Genomic DNA, 21,081 nt, shown 5'->3' on the forward strand with positions numbered 1-21,081 from the left:
CTCCTGTCTGTCACAGTTCTGTTGCAGGGCTTCTCTCTCTAGCTCCTGTCTGTCACAGTTCTGTTGCGGGGCTTCTCTCTATCTAGCTCCTGTCTTTCACAGTTCTGTTGCGGGGCTTCTCTCTTTCGCTCCTGTCCCTTATGTAGGTACCCCAAATATTGGTCTGAAGAGAGAAGTCCCACAATACAATATCCTATGACCATGATAACAGTGCGGATAGTGATAAAATGTCCAGTTTGCTTTATATAGAATAACATGTACCAGAGGAACTTTCTCTACAGGCATCATGTGGTGTCAGGAAGGGAATCTGACCGGCTGAGTGACTTGGTTATTCGTCTCTCAATAAATAATAATTTTCCTTTATGCCTTAATTCCATCTTGCCAAAAATCCTGGGACAGACAGCTGGGTGCCTCGTGCCCCAGGGAACGCGGGTATTTGTGAGTAGCAGAACTGACTGTAGATGAGTGGCTTCAGCAAGCGCTCGTTCCATTTCCTGGCAGGCTTGTCGAGTGGATATTCATGTAACCTCTCACTGGGTATCTGTCAGATGGATGGCACAGATGCCTAGAGAGGTGGAAGCTGCATAGCCTAAACACAAAGCACACAATAAGTGTTCCTATCTAACCCTGCTAAACCGAGACTGCGGCAGGAAGACGTTCCCCGTCTCACTTAGACGTACATTCAGGGGCTGCAGATGTAGAAAGCAGCGTTTCTGAAAGTAGCGATAAAAACCTGCTACACCAGACAGCTAAATATTTTACACATCCTGCTAAATGTGTTGTTGTCTCCATAGGGTTGTAAGGCCGGGACTCTAAAAGGAAAAGTCTGGATATGTCAGTCTGATAATACATTAACCAGCAGGGCAAGAAGCACTCACATGCATTATGCTGGGGCTGCTCAGTGCCCACCATTTATACAGCGGGACTGGGAGTAGTTGCATAGACCACTTATGTTTCGGTCATAAAGTTGTAGAGTTACTTGGTGTCTATGCAAAGAAGTAAGTGACTATGGTATTACATGGTCTCATCAAATACAGAGATCCTATGGTCTGAATTGTCTGGTCACTTTAGGATATTATTTTACCCTTGGACAGTTTGAGAACTTAGTAAATACATTGCATTACTTATCCTGCACTCATCCTGCCTTAGGCTATGTTCACACTTAGTAAGAGACCGGCTGGGTCATGGAATGGCCGGTCTCTGAAAAGATCATCCCGGCCGGTACTGCAGTGTCGGTCGGATGATCTTTCGGGGCGCAGAGTTCAGATGCGGGCGTGCCCGCATCAGGACTCCCCACAGCACACAATAGAGCGAGCGGTCGGAGCCCTATTGACTGTGGGCACTAACAGAGTTTTCTGCGGCCGCTATTTACTCAGTGCTTCAACTATGCAGCTCCACAAACATCCATAAATGTACGACATAGTAATGGCAGAGACACGAGCCATATCCTCACCATCACTTACTGATGCCAAATAAACTATATTGTGCATCAGTTATGCTGTTATAACTGCAGGGATCATAGATATCTACAAACCCATCTATTTAAAAGGCTGTGACTAGCACTGCTTTGTAGGATGCTGAGAACCAAACGGAAACCAGTGTAAGGGAAAAGAAGCTTTGTTGCCCATTTAAAGAGGATTTACCATCAGGTACATTCTCTTTAAAATTACACATGAATCGAACCGCGCCAGCACGGGGAAGCGGGTTGGACAATATACATAAGACTCAGCTAGAGCTCTCTGGCTGTAGCTTAACACCCTCTCCCCTCCCCAAAGAGAATACAGAAACGCTCTGCCATTCTGAACATTCTACATCGGATGATGGGAAGAAGACAAGAGATTTAATTTAAATGGTCCATAGGTTTAGGCTAACAAGTGGCATCTGTGTTATACTGCTAAAGGAGTTGGCCGGGAAAAATTCATACTTAGCCATGCTGCGGGGAACATGTTAGTAATGTATACTTACCTGTCCTACTCTCCCGCCACTGCCAGTTCAAGAGCCTTGCAATCTTTGCCACTTTCAGTGCTTTCATGACATTCACTGATGCCCCACTTCCATAGGAAATGGCCAGCCGGCATAGATGCTATGCTGAGTGGCCATTTCTGGCATGAGCAGCATGTCATTGGATGTTTTCAAAATGCTGAAAGCGGAAACCGGGAGTGAGGGACGGGTAAGTATACATCACTGTCATGTCTCCTGCAGCCTCTTTAACTCTTTTCTGTTGCTGTGGGCATATATTGTGATCTAACACTTCACCTGACCCATACAACTGATATAGTTTCAGACCTGTATTAAAAAGTTGGAATTATCTTGTTTTTCTTGAAAACTAAAATTCCCTCTGGAAAAGATGCAGAGTATAACATGTTATCGCACACGCCAAATGCTGACTGATGTTTTTTGTTTGGTCTATAATCATCTCATTTATATCTCTTCTTACATATTTCCTTAATAGAAGTCTGTTTCCTTCCCGCCCAGCTTTGGCAGATCAGGCAAATGCTAGAGATTGATGGAGATATCATTGTGAGTTCCCAATTCCAGCACATTGCTGGAATATCCCATGTACGTATGGCCGGACATATTTATCCTCATCAGCTAAGGCTTGGAAGGGACTTTCCATCTAATTATTTAATGATAGTTCACTTCCCGTTTCTATCTGATGGTAATTATGTCGCTTTCCATTATACTGCTGCATATGCAGTTTCATCCCTGTATATCCACTAGCAGCAGATTTGTTGTCAATTTTTTTTTTTATGCTGAAAAACAAATGGGCCACTTCTGCAGCATGTCCATCAATTAGCAAATTCCATTTATCTTAATGGTACACTTGAGTCACGTCTGTAACAAAGGGGCCACATGTGGCTGCACCCACATATTCCCATTGCAACCAATTATCTTATCACAATCTGCCCATGATGCTAGCCTTTTTTTTCCCCTTTTTTGCAAATCAAGCAATTTTTTTGCATTGTCTGCAACTGTGTACACTGTCACATGTCCTTTGACCCCTGCTTGATAATGTTGTGTGTGTTGTTTGTTTTTTTTATTAATAGTTTCTGACCTTTGTTTTTCATTTAAAACAATGGTAGCATGGTGTAAGTGAAATTTTTGGTTAATTTTGAAAAAATAAAAAAAAATTCTTAAACAGGAAAAGGTATACATAGGAACCAATAAATTCTCATGGGTCAGAAATAACGCCTTATTCATGTCACACTATGGACCTCTATTTGACATATACAACAGACAGAGCTCCAACATGTAACATAAGATGTTACTGTATAGGCATATGGATGTCCCATTGTAGAAAAAAATATATAGTTTTATAGTTTAGTTTTTTTTTTTTACTTTATTTAATTGCATAGAATAACTTGTGCACAACACTATTCTAAACTTTTTTTTTTTTTATTGTGGTATACCTTTTTGGCCTCCACCGAGTTAATGGTATTGTTTGGGTATTATCACCATGCATGCTGGGAACTTTTCTCAGTATGCATGCTACATGTCACTGACATGATAGAAACATAGAAGATTGTCGGCAGAAAAAGACCACTGGGTCCATCTAGTCTGCCCTTTTTATTTTTTTTCTTATTATCTTAGGATAGATGTATGTTTATTCCAGGCGTGTTAAAATTCCGTTATTGTAGATTTACCAACCACCTCTGCTGGAAGTTTTTTCCAGGTATCTACTACTCTTTCAGTAAAATAATATTTTCTCACATTGCTTCTGATCTTTCCCCCAACTAACCTCTCACTATGTCCTCTTGTTCTTGAGCTCAGTTTTTTACTAAAAACACTCCCCAGAGTGCTAGAAACTGGCAGAAAACAGCAATTCTTATTGTCTCCTTCAGGGAACAGACAAGAAAACCTCATGATCTCAATCCTTAAGGGTATTCATAACCTTAGTTTGTGAGTTTATTCACTTAAATGTTGCCTTTGCGGTGATGGTTAGTATTTTTCTGCTGGGCTTTCTATATGTATCTTGTACCTTGGTACTAGCTTAGTTGAGTCGTAGTATTGGCATACTAGTTGTATCTGTTGATAATAGATATTAAGAGTGGGTGTCAACTTTTAAAACTGCATGTCCTACCTGAGACATTGCATGTAACCAGTGGGGTGTTACGTGAGTCCATTGTATACCCTGCTTGCTATGTCAGCACACCCGAAAGTAGCGATTTACGCTGCTTGTTCTTTCAAAGACTAGTATACCTGATTTGCTAAGCACCCAAATTTTAGATGATCATCTCCTCATGTTGCATAGAACTTCTGATCTAGGTCTTCCTGTGCTGTACATTCTGTTAAAAAATCAGAAAATTTTAAATATTGTAGAAAACTACAAAATAATCTGGATCAGCCTGAGTGGACTACTAGCGATAAGGGTATTATATAAAAGCATTTCTTTTAGACACTTTTTCTTAAAGGGGTAGTGCAGCGGTTTTCTTTTTCTGCTTAATTAACATTACAAGTTATAACAGTTATACAAGTCATATAACTTTGTAATGTGTGTTAATAAGCTGTCTGGCCCCGGCAGGAAATTTGAACGGCGATTGTCACTGGAGGGATGGTAAGTATATATTCTGTGTATGTTCCCTGTGTATTTTCCCTGCACTTACTACTACATCAAGGCTTCACTTCCTGGATAAAATGGTGATGTCACGTCCCGACTCCCAGAGCTGTGTGGGCTGTGGCTGCTGGAGAGGATGATGGCAGGGGGACACTGAGGGACACAGGGCACTGGAGGGACACTGACCATCCCCCTACCTTCATCCTCTCCAGCAGCCATAGCCCGCACAGCTCTGGGGGTCGTGGCATCACCATGTTATCCAGGAAGTGACATCACCATGTTATCCAGGAAGTGACATCACCATGTTATCCAGGAAGTGACATCACCATGTTATCCAGGAAGTGAAGCCTTGTTGCAGTAGTAAGTGCAGGGGAAAAAAGCACTTTGTAAGCATTTCCCGTAATAATTGTATATTGGGGATTTGTATATCTTTTGGGGGCAATGCAATACTTTAATAAAAATTTGTGCCGGACTTCTCTTTTAATAATTTATTACATCCCACTTATTGCAGATTACTGGCCTTCTTTCCAGAAGTCACACACAATGCTGGAACTCCTTTAACCTCTTGGCTCTATCAGTTGCTGTAACTTGACATTGACATCCCAGTACTTTAGAATCTTGTCTTGGGTTGAGCACAGGATATCCTTGTCAGAAAGATCAGTGCTGGATATCCTATATTTGATGTAAGAAAGGTTAAACCTCTTATATAAAGAACTCTTTCTAGATAAAGCTTTTTATGTACACCAGCAAAATATACTCAACCCTCCAGTCGCGACCTGGTGTTACAAATACAGTATACTCCCAATCCCTCAGCATAAACATCTGGGGACAAACGCCCCCTATAATGGGACCCAACTAAAATATAACTCCTAAATTAACTCCTACATATGAATAAAATCTATATATCAAGATTTTATTGTATGTAGGATTAAAAGTTATAATTTAGTTGGGTCCCGTTATAGGGGGCGTATATCACAAATTTTCTGATTGGCACAATAAATCTTAAAGTTAAAATAAAGAAAACTTGCTATACAACAATGAAAAATTTTCTATTTTCTTTGCCTATAAATTTGCCCATACACACAAGATAGTTGTCAGCTGAACCTCTATTTGGCTGACCTCGCCCAAACGTCCCACCCCGACACCACATGTATGTTGGGGTGCGTGTATTCTCCTTGGCTTATCTCCACGAGAACAAAAGATCCAACAGCTATCTTTTGGGAGGCCAGCATACACATTAGTTAGACTGGTCTGGCCAAAATTTGCAGCTTCAGTTAGTCTAATATGTATAAGCAACTTACCCTTCTCCTTTTCTTCTGCTAATGTACATTTGGTAGGCAAGTCAGAAGTAGAGGACCGATATTAGGGAAATTGACTACAGGATCAGACTACACAGTATTTGTTGTCTACCATGGCAATACCATCTGCTTAAGAGCGGTAGAAACATATCTCTAAGAAATATTTAATTGAAAGGTTTTTCCAGCCCCAGAAATTTAAAGGCCATATTACATGGGCCAATGGTGAGGAGCAAGCGAGCGCCGACCTGTCAGTTCAGTGCTCACTTGCTCCTCGTTCCCTACTTGCTGACGGTTTTATTACATGCACCAACAATGAGTGGGTTAGAGTGGGTGCCCTTAGGGACCTGCGGGAGGGGCTGCCCATGTGAGATAGCGGCAGTCTACTGCCACCGCTCCTATTACACGGAGCAACAGCCAGCAGACCGTTGTTATCGTTCAAATATCTTTCAACATGTGCATGTCGGCTGATCATTGCCTTTTAACAGGAGCTATTACACCAACGGATTATAGGCCGATAATCGCCCGAATACAGATGATAATTGCTTGGTGCGATAGGGCCTTAAAACTGAGCCACGGTGTATAAAGTAATTAAAAAAAACAAACAAACATATACTCGCCTGCCCCGACTTCCTGCCAATAATTCCTACCAAGATTTTTTTCGTTTTCTATTCAAAGTAATTGTGCAATAAACTACTGTAGCCTAAGACTATGTTCACACTACTATCATAGCAAACATTATTGGATATTTTCTGTTTCTGGATATCTTTGCTAAAACCCTGAAATCCTGTTGGCATAAAAAAAACCAATGGCAATGTGAATTTAGCCTAATACATACAGTAAGATCATTTTAAAAGCATCTGCAATGTTTCTTCTTGGTCCGATAGAACACATGGGCCTGGAATAGAATTGAATGTATCATTTATTTATCGGATGCCACAGTCTCGAAATCACGAATCATGAAAGGGATAATAATGCAGTAACACATGGCTGAATAAATGCATGGAACCTGACATAGATACAGGTAAAAGAGGAACATATGAGTGACATGATAGTGCAATCTACCCCTGTGCCCTGGAGACTGGCTACATACTGTGCCTCCATCACACATCTGTTGTAGAGTTTTAGTTATCAGGCCCACCAATAAACACTGAATTTATGTTCAACAATGACATCTAGACGTACATGGTCTGGCCAAAACTGCGGTGAGATATCGCTGGAAGGGCATGATCTGCACCTGTTAACTTGTATGGCTTCAATCGAATATGACAAATACAAATGAGTTCCAGGCTTAGTTCTTCTCTGATGATCACCGAACATAAATTATACAGGAGATCGCTTGTCCTGAAACCGGGATATGTAACCATGTAAACACATTGCAACAAGAGAATGAAGTCTGCTAGAGAGGGGAGCGCAGTATGCCTCTTTTTTTAGGTTAATGGTGTTTTATGTTTTTGACAGTTCTTCTAGAAATGACCCATCTCCTAGCTTACTACTTTTTTGTATATTTTACATTGACCTACTCTTTCACACATGGCTGACTTAATCCTGGGCAGATATAAGGGGAGATTTATCAAACACGGTGTAAAGTGAAACTGGCTCAGTTGCCCCTAGCAACCAATCAGATTCCACCTTTCATTCCTCACAGACTCCCTTGGAAAATGAAAGATGGAATCTGATTGGTTGCTAGAGGCAACTGAGCCAGTTTCACTTTACGCCATGTTTGATAAATCTCCCCCATTGTGCCTATATCTATAGATGAGCGAAGCGAATCTGGCGAATTGCGCTGTCAAAAAAACTGGTGGCTGCACATGCTGTCTGGAGCATCACTGGCCAGGATTAAGGGATTAGCCATAATCCCTAGCACCCGTCCAATCAGCTGCAGGCCCCTCTGTGATGTCAGCACCTCCCCCTCTCTATATAAGGAGGTTTGGTAATGAAGGTGGCCAGTCGGCTGTGTGTGGAGGAGAGAGCAGGATGGCAGCAGGCAGTTACAGCAGAGCAGGGAGAGACTAACAGAGAGATATAGGGACAGAGAGGAGAGGAATGGCGGAAATTGGATGACTGAATTTTTTAAATTGTGATTTTCTGATTTTTGACCCTTACAACAACATGCTTTAACAAATTCCCCCTTCTGTAATAGTCCCAGTATTGTTGCTACTAAAGTTTTGCTGTTTTAAATAAATCCGCTAAGATTCGATTTGCAAATCATAACAAGTTTTACTGAAAATTCACATAGCTCGTAAAGCGAATTTCCGGTTGCTTCGCTCATATTTTCTTATATCGTCGGCTTCTAACGCTATTGAGTTTTTTCTGCATGTGCAAATACCCTAATACATCGGTCATCCATAAAATTAGAACCAACAGAAGAGGTGAAAAACATTAGGTATCTTGTGACAATGGTACTTGTCAAAAGCTAGGATTTATTAGGCAGAGAACAATCCGTTCATGAAGTTGATGTATTGGAAGCAGGAAAAATAGGCACTTCGGGAAGCTTAGGATAGCTGCTGACCGGTCACAGTGCCCCCGCTGATTCCTGTCAAAAAAGAAGTATAGTCTGACACAATCCAAAGAAGAATCCACATATCAAATCAGGCAGGGTCCATACATAGAAAGCACCCCATGTAAGATTAACGCGATTCAGTCCTGATGGTCATAAAATCATGTTTGAAATGTGTTGGTAATATATTTGGACATATCCTAGTGATAGTCATCCTATCACTAAGAACCATCTGGATCTGCAATGGATAAGTTCAATATTTTAAACAATGTTCTGTAATATTTAGTTTTAATGTCTTGTTCACATATATGTCCAACATTTTTGGCAGATCCTGCCAAGAATGCTGGACAAAATAGTGCAGCATAATGTGGAAACCTGGCAGACCCCAGTAAAATTTGTAAGATCCCCCGGGCTGTGTTGTTATTTTATTGCTCTGTTCCTATGATGGTGGCCTATAGAATTGACCCATTTACGGAGAGAATAAAGCCATGTTCACATCATGTTATTTTTTCCAGAAAAAGCTCCTGGTGTAGATGCTAAGTGTATTCATAGAAGCTTCATTCACTTGATGTGAAGCCAGAAGTTAGAGGTATTCCAACAAAACTAACTTGTCCCCTAACCACAGAATAAATGGAGCCACTGGAGAGAGCTGAGTACCCATGGCCGTACTTGTGGCTGTATTCAAAATAAAGAGTCGGGGGCCGATCTGGAGATAGTCAGGAGGTATAAAGGTCAGACCCCCTGCAATCTCTTCCTTGTCCGCTAGTCTGTGGATAGAGGACACGTTAGTTTTATGTTTGAAAAACCTTAATAGTTAATTGTATATACAGTCTATCAGAGCATAGTGTCTGTGTAAACTGTCCGACAACCATTCATAAAGGATTTCCTGCAATGGACAATATACACTTCATCCCCCTTACAGGCTTAGTACCGCCAAGCAGTTTAATTGCCACTTTCCTGTTTTTGTTCCCAATTTCAGCACTTATTTTAACCATTTATCTTAACTCTACAACTAAATCCTGAAGGCCGCTAAACTCTGCAGTCACACGTTACATGTCCAGCCTCTAATTCAAAGTACAGATTTAATACTTAAGCAAATATCCTGTCTTATCTAGGCGTGTTTACACACTTACATTGAACGTCTCTCTGTTTGGTCGCAGTATCAGGATTTCTTTTGGTCTGTTGGTAACCTGACACTACAGAGATAGAGAATTACTTTTCTTCTATGCTATTTCTTATAGGATTGTGGATTCAAATTTAATAGTTTAGCAATTCATTTAAAGGGATCCTATCACTGAAATAATGCTATCTAATCTATAAACATCATGTTATAGAACTGGTCATTCTGTGTTAAGGAGTCCAGTGGGCGGTGTCACTCAATAGACTGGACTCCTTAGCATGGAAAGATCAGATATATCAATCAATAATTTAAATCTTTTCCCATAAAGATATATATCAATCTGCTTAGTTCCTTCCACTCTATAACATGATGTTGATAGATCAGATAGCATTGTTTTGGTGATAGGTTTCCTTTAGGTTCAACAGAATAATGCAATGACAACTGTAGCGATCAGGCCAGAAGCATTCTAATGTATATCACATTAGAGGGAGTGTGTAAAAATGTTATTATTGTGTCATTTTGGGCATTGATAATATTTATTTCAAAATCGCTGGATAGCCCCTTCAAGGATTTTTACACCTTAAGGCTATGTTCACACAACGTAAAACTACGGCCGTAGTTCTCGCCGCAGAACTACGGCCGTAGTTTTGCGGTGTGGAACAATGCCTTATTTGCAATGGGATCCCGGCCGGAGCGTACACACATCGTATACGCTCCGGCCGGGATCCCATACGATGCCGGAAAAAGATTGACTGGTCAGTTTTCTGCGGCCGGAATTTTGTGAATTCCGGACGCAGAAAGCCCTGTCAGTTCACACAGTGAAGCGAGCGGCTCCGGCCGCTCTCTTCACTGTGTGCTATGGGAAGCTCTGATGACGGCTCATACGTTGTGTAAACATAGCCTAAAGGTGCGTTCATATGTACAGGATCTGCAGCAGATTTGATGGTGCAGATTCAAAGCAAATCAATTCTGGGCCATCAAATCTGCTGCGGATTCAAATCTGCGCCATCAAATCTGCGCCATCAAATCTGCTGCAGATCCTGTACGTGTAAAAGCACCCTAAATATGAATGTTTATAATCTAGGATAAAAACACGCTGGCCCAGTAACACGATTCAAGGGAATAACCTATTCGAGACCATTGTTCTTTCGAGAGATGAAAAGTCCAAGCCTGGGGTCCTTGAGAGTAGGAATCCCTGTAAAATGTCAGAAGGCATAAAGCTGGATCACATATTAACTCTTAGATAAATAATTCTTACTAGCAGCACAGCGCACTATGTGTGTCGGAGATTTAGAGTCGTGTAGAAAGGCATTAATCTCTTTTTGTACAAGTGGCGAGAATGTTACGATTTTAGCTAGATTTGTATGGCGACCTGACCCTCTGTTATTGCTGATACTATTTATGATCTAGGTCTTGGAAGTGTGAATATATTTAATACATATAATTTATATACACAGTAAAATGAACCCACAGACTAGTGGACTGACATCCAGTGAAAAACAGCCCCAAGCAATGGACGGAATATACATGTCTAACTAAGATATGTTGAGTTTTGGTTTTTAAATAATTTGCAACCTTGTCGGATGAAGCAGGATATTGAGGTATTAAATCAGTAAAACGTAGCTCAAGTTCATCTCTGCCATGCAGACTAAATCATAAACCCATGGACTATAATTGCCCAATGATTTAGAACTTGTAAGGCCCACAATAAGAACACTGAGTACAAGTATAATCTCTCTATAGACCTATCTGTATCCATGGTTACAGACTACAAATGAGCCCTGTGTAGTCTGATACTGCTTTCACGATACCTTCCATCTGTTCTCTACATCTTGCTAACATTTTGTATGTAGGTTACAAAGGAGTGGTAGTGTCTGCCAGATTCTGCAATTGTCCATCATTTTGATGGGATGAACAGTGCCGCTTGCTTATTTATTTTTCATGTTAAATGTGACTCTTTCTAAGGAAGTTTTCTGGTGAGCCTTTAATGAGAGTGTGAATACAGTACAAGACAGATGGAAAGAAGTATGTGTACAGTTTGTATTCTGTAGCCACTAAACTATTCCATATTCCATATTTAGCCTTCCCCCAAGCATATTTGAAAGGAGAATGCCATCTGAAAGTAAAAAATCCCAGGAGGGCAGGGGTTGGGGGGCATAATAGAGAATTATACTTATCCGTCTCTATGCCCCCTTAGTGCAGCGTTACAGACCTCCAACCCCGCCGCCTCCTGCAGCTTCTGCTCCTGTAACGTCAAAGTGATAAATCCCTTCTCAGCCAGGTACACTGGGGTAGGACACTGCTGCAGTCACTCGCTGAGCGAGCACTTCCTTCCTGCGGGTAGCAGGTCATGATGATGCAGGAAATGGAGGAAAACTGGAGGTCATAGGTGCTGGTGGCGCTGTGGCTGGGGTGGAACAGGTAAGTATAATTTTTTTTTATGTTACTCCCATCCCCTCCCTGCATGAGATTTTTAACTTTCGGCCAAGTTCCCCTTTAAGAAACTGTTTACTCTTATCTGTTATTATACAAAAACAAACTACACTATTCCTTTATAGAAATATGTTCTCCCATGATTTTTCCCATCACTTTCTTTGGGACTTCTGAATAATTCAATTTATTCTTCCAGTCCCAAGGACAGTGAATGGAGTGGTGGCCAAACATGCACCCAGCCGATCCTTTTTCTTGGAAAGGGGGCATTCTCGTGATCAGTGGGGACCCATCTACTGGACCTCCACCGATCAGCTTGTTATCACTTATCCTGTGGATTAGAGAGAACTTTTAATCTTGGGATAACCTATTCAAGCATTGAAACCCTAGCCTTGGGATATTCTGTCAATGTTTCATTAATGCCACAGGGAACCCTGTCGGACATGAAACCCAACTTTACTTAAATCAACAGTCTACTTGTATAACTAGAATAAACCCATCGCTTACTGTATCAGTGCTGTAAGGGTTAAAATTCAGACAAACAATATTGAAGAGCACCGGCTGCTTCGGCTCCCCTGGCCATCATTGTAATTCAGATTTCTTGTGCCAAGGCAGATGAAAGATTTTTCGGAATCTTTGTTAAGAGCAAGCTATTCCACAGGTAAGAGACAGGACATCATTATTTTCACACATGGCTTCCAACAAGGGCTCCAGTGTGCTTGAAACTAAAGCTGTTGAGTAAAGTTACTGAGGCAAGTTAGTGTAACGGAAAGGTTTTCTTCCCCTTGGCCGTCTTCTCTTCCAGGGATGGCTTCCATTCATGTTTCTACCTTTTGAAACTGTAAACTATTCTGTGAAACTTCACACTGTTGAAATCCGCTCATAATGGGCTTGTGTATAGTGTCTGTGTGCAGAATGAGATGTGTGTAGGTGAAATACACAGCAGATGGAGGGGGATACATTATCTATTTCATACTGCTCCTTCCACCAAACAATATTGGAAATTTATCAATAATTTTACCAAAAAAATCTGGGGGAACATTTTATGAAGCTGTGAACCTTTCATTTTTGGGGGGCAGAGGGGCCAGATATGAAGAAGTCTATCTGCACACGCTTGTTTTGCGGATATATTTTCATATCTGTCCCCTCTACATTAGTCACACCAGAGGGGCGGGGTGAGGATGGAATTGGAGGGTGGCGGGGCCTCTGCGGCTGCCTAATTTAACTTTTTTTTTTTTTGCAGAAAAATGTTAGTTAAACTTACATCAGCTCAGGTTTACTGTAGGTTTCTTTAAGTGCACACAGGATTTATGTAGAGGCATTGCATCTCTACCTAAATCCAGGGGGGATTGGCACTGCAGGGCCATTTTTATCCAGCGAAGATCTTTTTCTTTCAGTTCAGTTGGTTTCAGAAAGTTATATAGATTTGTAATTTTCATCTATTTTAAAAATCTCCAGTCGTTCAGTACTTATCAGCTGCTGTATGTTCTGCAGGTGTATTCTCTCTAGTCTGACACAGTGCTCTCTGCTGCCACCTCTTTCCATGTCAGGAACTGTCTAGAACAGGAGTGGTTTTCTATGCATTTGCTACTGCTCTGGACAGTTCCTGACATGGACAGAGGTGGCAGCAGAGAGCACTGTGTCAGACATACAGCAGCTTATTAGTACTTAAAGAATAAAGATTTTTTTATATAGAAGTAAATTACAAATCTATATAACTTTCTGAAACCAGTTGATTTGAAATAAATATTTCTTGCTGGGGTACCCCTTTAATAAATGCTAATTGCAATTCTTGTGCAATGTCCTCATATTTTTCAGCAAAATACAAGAAAAGTCACAGATTTGGCTGGAGCTACAGTGGTTCCCAGGTGTCACTGAAGAACAGACCTTTATATACTGTAAGCTGTTATTACATTACAGGCCCACTGAAAATGTGGTGAGGATTTTGCTGGGGTTCTGTATTGAAGGTTTTTGTTCAATGTGAATATTCATCTGTGTCCGCTTCATTGCACTGTATTCAGAAAGATCCTAGAGCTTACAGTACTTTGAACGCTTTCATAGGGCCCCTTTACCAAGCGTATGGCGAGGATGGCTCTGCACTGGCACATCTTGTTTTTTATATGAAATAGACCTGTAGACTACACTGTGCTGTGCCATATGGTATTTCTTTTTTGTTTTATGTTTTTTTTTTGTTTATGATACGTTCTGGCAAAAAGTTGCAAGAATTTTGCAGATGATTTTGTAGATGATAAATCCTCCTCTTTGTGCCTCCATTTCTAGACACAGGGGGAGATTTATCAAACATGGTGTAAAGTGAACCTGGCTCAGTTGCCCCTAGCAACCAATCAGATTCCACCTTTCTTTCCTCATGGTCTCTTTGGAAAATGAAAATTGGAATCTGATTGGTTGCTAGGGGCAACTGAGCCAGTTTCACTTTACACCATGTTTGATAAATCTCCCCCATAGTGTTGAGATACTTGTATGTAAGATGGAACAAATGATGGGCAGCCACATGGCATCTACAGTAACAGCCCTGTTCCACCAACAGATCTGACGACAGATTATCTGCCAAAGATTTGAAGCCAAACCCAGGAGTGGATGTGAAAAGAGGAGAAATCCAGTCTTATCCTTTATGACCTGTTCTCTGATTATAGTCTGTTCCTGGGTTTGGCTTCAAATCTTTGGCAGATAATCTTTCATCAGATCTGTTGGTGGAATAGGGCCTAATGTTAACCCTTTGCTCATGCACTGATGAGAATGCTCTGGGAATTGTGGTGTCTTATCTTCTAGGTTGCTGACCAATATTGACTAATGTCGGTATTATGCACATATGTTCTGTCTGAATTTTGGCATATATTGGGTAGAACCAAAAAAGAATCTTCTCCTGGTGCAGAATTAGCTGATTCACAGCTGACACTCAAAATTCCGTAGACAGACGCCGCTGGCATTCCATAGCATTAGGAAGTGAAAATTACAGCCAGCGGCATAACTCTCTGCGGACCACAGGATGACTGAACATTTCTGGGATTTATGACATTCCTCCCTCAGGCTGTGCGGTATGACAACATCTACCCTGGCTGGGAGAAACACTTGCTTCCATTATTCTACTTGTGAACAGAGAGTTAAATCTTACACCAAATTTAACTTTCCAATACTAGAGTTATATATGGAAACATGAACTCCAGGAATTTCAAAACCAAAACATCTAATCCTCCTGGGAGACATTTATGAGCTTTGCAGCTTGGTTGTCACTTTGGGTGTCGGCTATGAGTGTAGTCAATGGACACTTACACATAATTGTTGTCTGTATCAGTATGTTATTTGTAATGACCATAGTGCTACCTTTTGGCACTTGCACAGACTTTAAAGGAGATTATACCGACCATATGTTTTCCAGGTTACACTATGTATGCCAATATGGAGACCATGCTCAGAGTTGGTCGTGGGCCACCCATAGAGGACATGTCTGATGTCTCGCTGTCTTATTATTAGGGTATGTGCACACTGAGGAATAGGCGAGAAATTTGAAGCAGAATAAGTTCTTAATTTCCGCTTGAAATTCCTCCCTTAAAACATGAACAGAGCAATGTCCCATTGTGTTTAATGGGATTTCCGCTCTGTTATTCACACTGCAGATTTTCTGCCGCAGATTTGTTTTCCGCCCAAAGAATTGACATAGGCGAGGAGTTTCGGAAAACTTTCCTCTTCAATTCCATGCCTATACCTCAGTGTGAACACACCCTTAGGGTGCGTTTACACTACGGAAACCTGGTGGATAACCCGCCTCGGATTCAGTCGCTCACCCCTGCTCACACCCATACGCATCTCTGCCCATGCCAAAGACTCCATTCTATGGTTGGGTGGATTCTGCCGTTTCAATTCTTTAGGGGGACAATGGAATCCGCCTGACCATAGAATGGAGTCTATGGCATGGGCGTGAGCGGCGGTTTACCCGCCTGGATTCCATAGTGTGAACGTACCCTAAAGGTATGTTCACCCTGACTAAATCAGGAGGAAAGACTTCAAAAGGAACAGCAATCCTGGCAACCACATTTTGGCACCCATTTAGGCTGCCACTTCTAGTAAACCCCCCTCCACACACACACATGCACACACGCACACACACACCCTACCAGGTTACTGCAGAGTTCAACTATAACCCAACCCTGTATAGTTGCCCTTATCCAGGTAGTTACTTAGCTACCAGGTAGCTTAGAAGGCAGCGTGTTCATAAGGCTGCTTTCACACTGGAATTCCCTAGGATTGATCAGTTTTCCAAAGGATCCAATTAGACAGTAATGGATTCTTCTTAATTTAGTGGGCTCCCTTGACTTACAATGTGTTTGATGTCAAAGAATAATGTGGTAGCTATGCACCTCCTCAACTGCAGAAAATAAATCTCTTCCCTCCAAAGAACAAGATTAATAATGTAAAGTGTGCCTACATGCATGCGGCCATGTGTTACATTCTGTAGATTGCGTGGTTACGTGGAGTCTTTTCTGGTGGCGTCCTTATCTGGTTGCTGTGGACGTTTTATCACAGACCTTTTATTGTCTTTTTTATGAGACGTTGAGTCGTCAAACAGAGTTGGGTTAAGTCAAGGTCAACCTTTTCGCCTTTATCTGTGGCACCAAGACCCGTCTGTCTGTCTGTGAAGCCTCCTATAACCTTGTGTAGTATATGGTGGATGACTGGTTTATTATACAATTATTTTGCTTGCCGCACCACTTTTAGGAGTATTATGTGGTTGTTAAATCCCAATAAACAGCATAAACCACAACCCCATAGTCCCAAGAGAATACGTCTCTGGTTTATAAAATGCTGAATGTTAGTTTAATATATCGCAGGAGACATTATGGTGTTCGAAAGTTGTTGTTTTTTTTTTGTTTTTTTTATAAATGACAATATCCCTGGATCTAAGACTAAAAGCACAGGACGATGTTTAACTATATGCACATGTTATTGTAATTTTTATTTTATTTTTTTTTAGTGCAAAAAGATTTTCCTTGATATATTTGCTAGAAAATGAATTTTCACGTCTCACTGCAGGTTGAAGTTTTTCGTAAAAGTTTTTTCAGTGTAAGGCCGGGTTCATACAAAATTTTTCCAATCCGTTTTTGTGTGCATTAGTTTTGATCCGTTTCTCCATTGACTTCCATTATTATAAAAAAAAAAATGGATCACACAAATGTATCAGTTTTTCCATGCATGTTTTTGCAAAAATAGATGAGAAAAAACGGATTGCAAAAACGTAGTGTGAACCCAGCCTAATCTACTGTATAGGGGTATGTGCACACTGAGGAATAGGTGAGGAAAGAAAGAGGAATCCGCTCTACGGGCTTATGCACACTGAGCAAAAGACAAGGAATTTCTGCTTGAAAATTTCTGCTTGAAATTCCTCTTCTATTCTGATCAGAGCTGAATTTGAGCTGAATTCTAGCGGAATGCAAGCAGAATTTTAAGCAGAATTCAAGCCCCATTGACTTCTATAGGATTCCTCTAGCAGATTCTGCCAAAAGAAGTGAGATGCCTCTTCTTTGGGCGGAAAGCAGATCTGCGGCAGAAAATTCTGCTTGGAAATTCTGCAGTGTGAACAACAGAGCGGAAACCCCATTGAACACAATGAGAAATTGCCCTGTTCATTCTTTTACGGGAGGAATTTCAAGCAGAATTTAAGACCGGATTCCTCTTCAATCCCTCGCCTTTTGCTCAGTGTGCATGAGCCCTTAGAGCCGATTCCTTTTCAATCCCTCGCCTTTTGCTCAGTGTGCATGAGTCCTTAGAGCCGATTCCTTTTCAATCCCTCGCTTTTTGCTCAGTGTGCATGAGCCCTTATTTCAGCTTGAAATTCCTCCCGTAAAATATGAACAGAGCCCCATCTTGTGTTCAATAGGATTTCCTTTCTGTTGTTCACACTGCAGAATATCAGAGCAGAATTTTCTGCTGCAAATCCTGCTTTCCGCCCAAGGAACTGACATGTCAATTCTTTGGGGGGATTCTGCTAGAGGAATCCTATAGAAGTCAATGGGGGCTTAAATTCTGCTTGAATTCCACTTGAATTATGCTTGTATTCTGCTCAAATTCCGCATGAATTATGATAAAATTTTGCTCCTATTCTGCCTGAGCTGAATAGGCGAGGAATTTCAAGCAGAAAACTTTCCTATACAATTCCTCAGTGTGCACATACCCTAAGAACCAGTTCACACTGAGTAAACACGGCGTAATTCCGCGGAGGACCTCTCTGCCGCAAAATCCTGCCGTGCTCAGTGTGCTGCTGTAAGTGAATGAGAGGACGCGCGCTCGTCCGCTGCCGTCGCTCTCCGCTCGGAGGAGTAACATGTTACTTCTTTGAGCGAAGAGGAGAGGGAGCGGAAGAGCGTGCCCTCTCATTCACTTACAGCAGCACACTGAGTACGGCGGGATTGCGCGGTGGAGAGGTCCGCCGCGGAATTACGCTGTGTTTACTGTGTGAACTGGCCCTAAGTGACAGAATTTATTTGGGAATAAAAAGAGGGGTATTTTCTGAGCTGTAATAACCACACTCAGTTAAAGGGCCTATAACACAAGTAAGCTGTATTACAAGTAATTCCATAATATAGCTAAACTGGATTTGCTCGGAGCAAAAACTAGGTAAGCGGAGAACAATTTATTGAGGTTTTTTATATATATTTTTTTTCAAGTCTCCTTTTTATGGAAGACATTTAATGAAAGGAGTAGACAATTACCCCTCTCGCATTATTATTTTATAAGCTGCTCTCAGACATAATAAATTTGGCTTTTCATTTTCCATGTTCGCCTGACAAGGGTAATAATGTTATGACATGCGATTATAATACGCAGTAGATTTCATGACCTGTCACTGTGCGATATTAAAGGACGAGTTGGTCGTTTAGATTTAAGTATCTGGTGTCGTCTGCTATCGTAAAATGAGATTCCTTCCTGTAGGACGTATAAACTTGATTTATGAATCCACGTTTTACTATCCAAATGAAAAACGATTTAGCTGCAAAAATAAACAGCACAGTCTGCAGCGCTACTCTTACTGTCCAAAATACCAGAACCTTATGGGAAACTTGGTGGACGCTATTATGAATGAAAGTGGTATGATGGGATGTGTGATGCTAGTGTGAACAGTGTCAAAATTAGAGATGAGCCACGCGAATCTGGTGAATCAAGATTTGCTGTGAATCAATTTGCTTTATTCTGCGAAGCGAATTCTCGCTGATTCGTTAAGGAAATTCACAAAGAAACAAAATGGCGTCCGCACATGCTGTCTGTAGTGTCACTGGGCGGGAGAAAGAGACTAACCATAATCCCTAGCGCCCGTCCAATCAGCTGTAGGCCCCTCTGTGATTTCAGCCCCTCCCCCTCTATATAAAGAGGTTCGGTAATGGAAGTGGCCAGTCGGCTGTGTGTGAAGGAGAGAGCAGGATGGCAGCAGGCAGTTACAGCAGAGCAGGGAGAGACTAACAGAGTGATATAGGGACAGAGAGGACTGACATTTTTTTTAAATTGTGATTTTCCGATTTTTGACCCTTTTACAACAACATGCTTTAACAAACTTGCCCTTCTGTAATAGCCCCAGCTTTTTATTGTAGCTGCTATAGTTTTGTCTGTTTTAATGAAATGAGTTTGACCAAAAATTTGCAAAGCCCGCGAAATGAATTTCCTCATTGTTGCTCTTTCAACATGTTGAAAGACAATGATGAGCCGACATATTGCAGTATTGGCTAAATACGGCCAATAATCTCCTTGTGTAATAGGGCCTTTAGTGCACGCATCTTCCTGCTATATCTGGCGATCACTAGAGGTCTGAATACTCAGATCCCCGCCGTTCAGAACTTTTGACTTATATAAAGTTTTTTGAAGTGGCTGTGCCCACTTAAAGTGAATCTATCAGCTGCAATTCATGTTCCAAGGAGACACATGGTACTTTTTGTATACCCTTCTATGCTTTCATAATCTAGAATAAAAAACAAATTTTCTGGTGCAAAGTATAAAAGAGGATTTCCTAATCCTAATAATGAAATTAAAAATATCACATCTATGCACAATTTTAATACACATTTAAAAGCATCAATCAGTAATAAGGATGTGGGCAGAATGCTGTCAGTCAGGGCAAGGAAGCAGCAGATCACTGGACTATTGAGCATGGGCAGATCACAGTGCGGACTAGTTTGCTTAACTTGCTGTACAGCAGATAAACAGATTTTTGTGAAAACTTCTGCCAGGGTCTCTTCCACTTTGGGAACATAGGGTGGAAAGAAGGCCGTTTTGTTACATTGACGGGCACTATTAATGATCATGATATTACGACAAAGGCCACTTAGGGTTTTTTAGGACATGCCAAGTTTTTTTTTTTTTTTTTTTTTTTTTTTTAAGTGACAGAGACCTTAATTTGTTTTCTTGAGTGCTGCTTAATTCCACACAGAATATGTTCTAAAATGTTAACTGTCTTGTGTTCTTGTATTTTATAGCAAAGCCTGGAAAGCAACCTTACCAGCCTCATTAAAAGGAACACCGAAATGGAAATGCTCTTAGCCAAGCTTATACAGACCTGCCAGCATGTAGAGGTGAGTGCTCGGTTAGGTTTATCTGTCAGTATTGCCACAGCAGTAGGAAATACACCCAACTTGGGATTAACACAACTTTCTCTTTGAAGAACGTCTTAGATCCCCACAGGGCAGAGGATTTTGCCTGTTGGTTCATGAAGTTTTACTGTTTGTACTGCTGGAAAAAATGAAGTGCCATCGAAAGGAGAAGTCCGATGGATTATAAAATCTTGCAGCCTGCAGGGGGAAAATTGATTACAAGTACTAACTTACCTCTCCCCCTGCGTGCGGTAAGCGGCGGGACTGGCCTCAGTAGCCCTGCCGGAAGGCATTTTCCTCCGAGTTGTCATTACGTCACCACTCTGGGTGGGGGGGTTGGGGGGTTGGGAGACCTGTCCCTGCTGATGGACTGGCCACTCAGCCAATTAGTAACTGGAGCAATGTCCCACCCCAATCATTGACTGGCTGAGCGGACAGTCCATCAGCCGCCAGGTTGTTACATGTACTCTGGAGATCCCAGAGTCCAGCGGGGGTCCCAAGGCCGATCCCGGCACTCACCAAGTACGGGGAGAGGTAAGTTGCTGTAATCAATTCCCCCCTTCCCCCTGCCAGCTGCAAGATTTTCTAAT

General features: G+C 41.5%; 1 protein-coding gene across 3 annotated transcripts in view; it reads left to right on the top strand.

Moving 5' to 3' along the window:
• The window catches only part of MID1 (midline 1), a 357,475-nt gene that overhangs the window by 249,198 nt on the left and 87,196 nt on the right, over positions 1 to 21,081 (top strand). For all 3 annotated transcript variants that reach the window (XM_069945012.1, XM_069945010.1, XM_069945011.1), the window contains exon 3: positions 20,378 to 20,473. In XM_069945012.1, coding sequence (XP_069801113.1) covers positions 20,378 to 20,473 — 96 coding nt within the window. The remainder of the gene's footprint in view (positions 1 to 20,377; positions 20,474 to 21,081) is intronic.

The sequence above is a fragment of the Dendropsophus ebraccatus genome, chromosome 11 (genome assembly GCF_027789765.1).
Source record: "Dendropsophus ebraccatus isolate aDenEbr1 chromosome 11, aDenEbr1.pat, whole genome shotgun sequence".
Classification (NCBI taxonomy): Eukaryota; Metazoa; Chordata; class Amphibia; order Anura; family Hylidae; genus Dendropsophus; species Dendropsophus ebraccatus.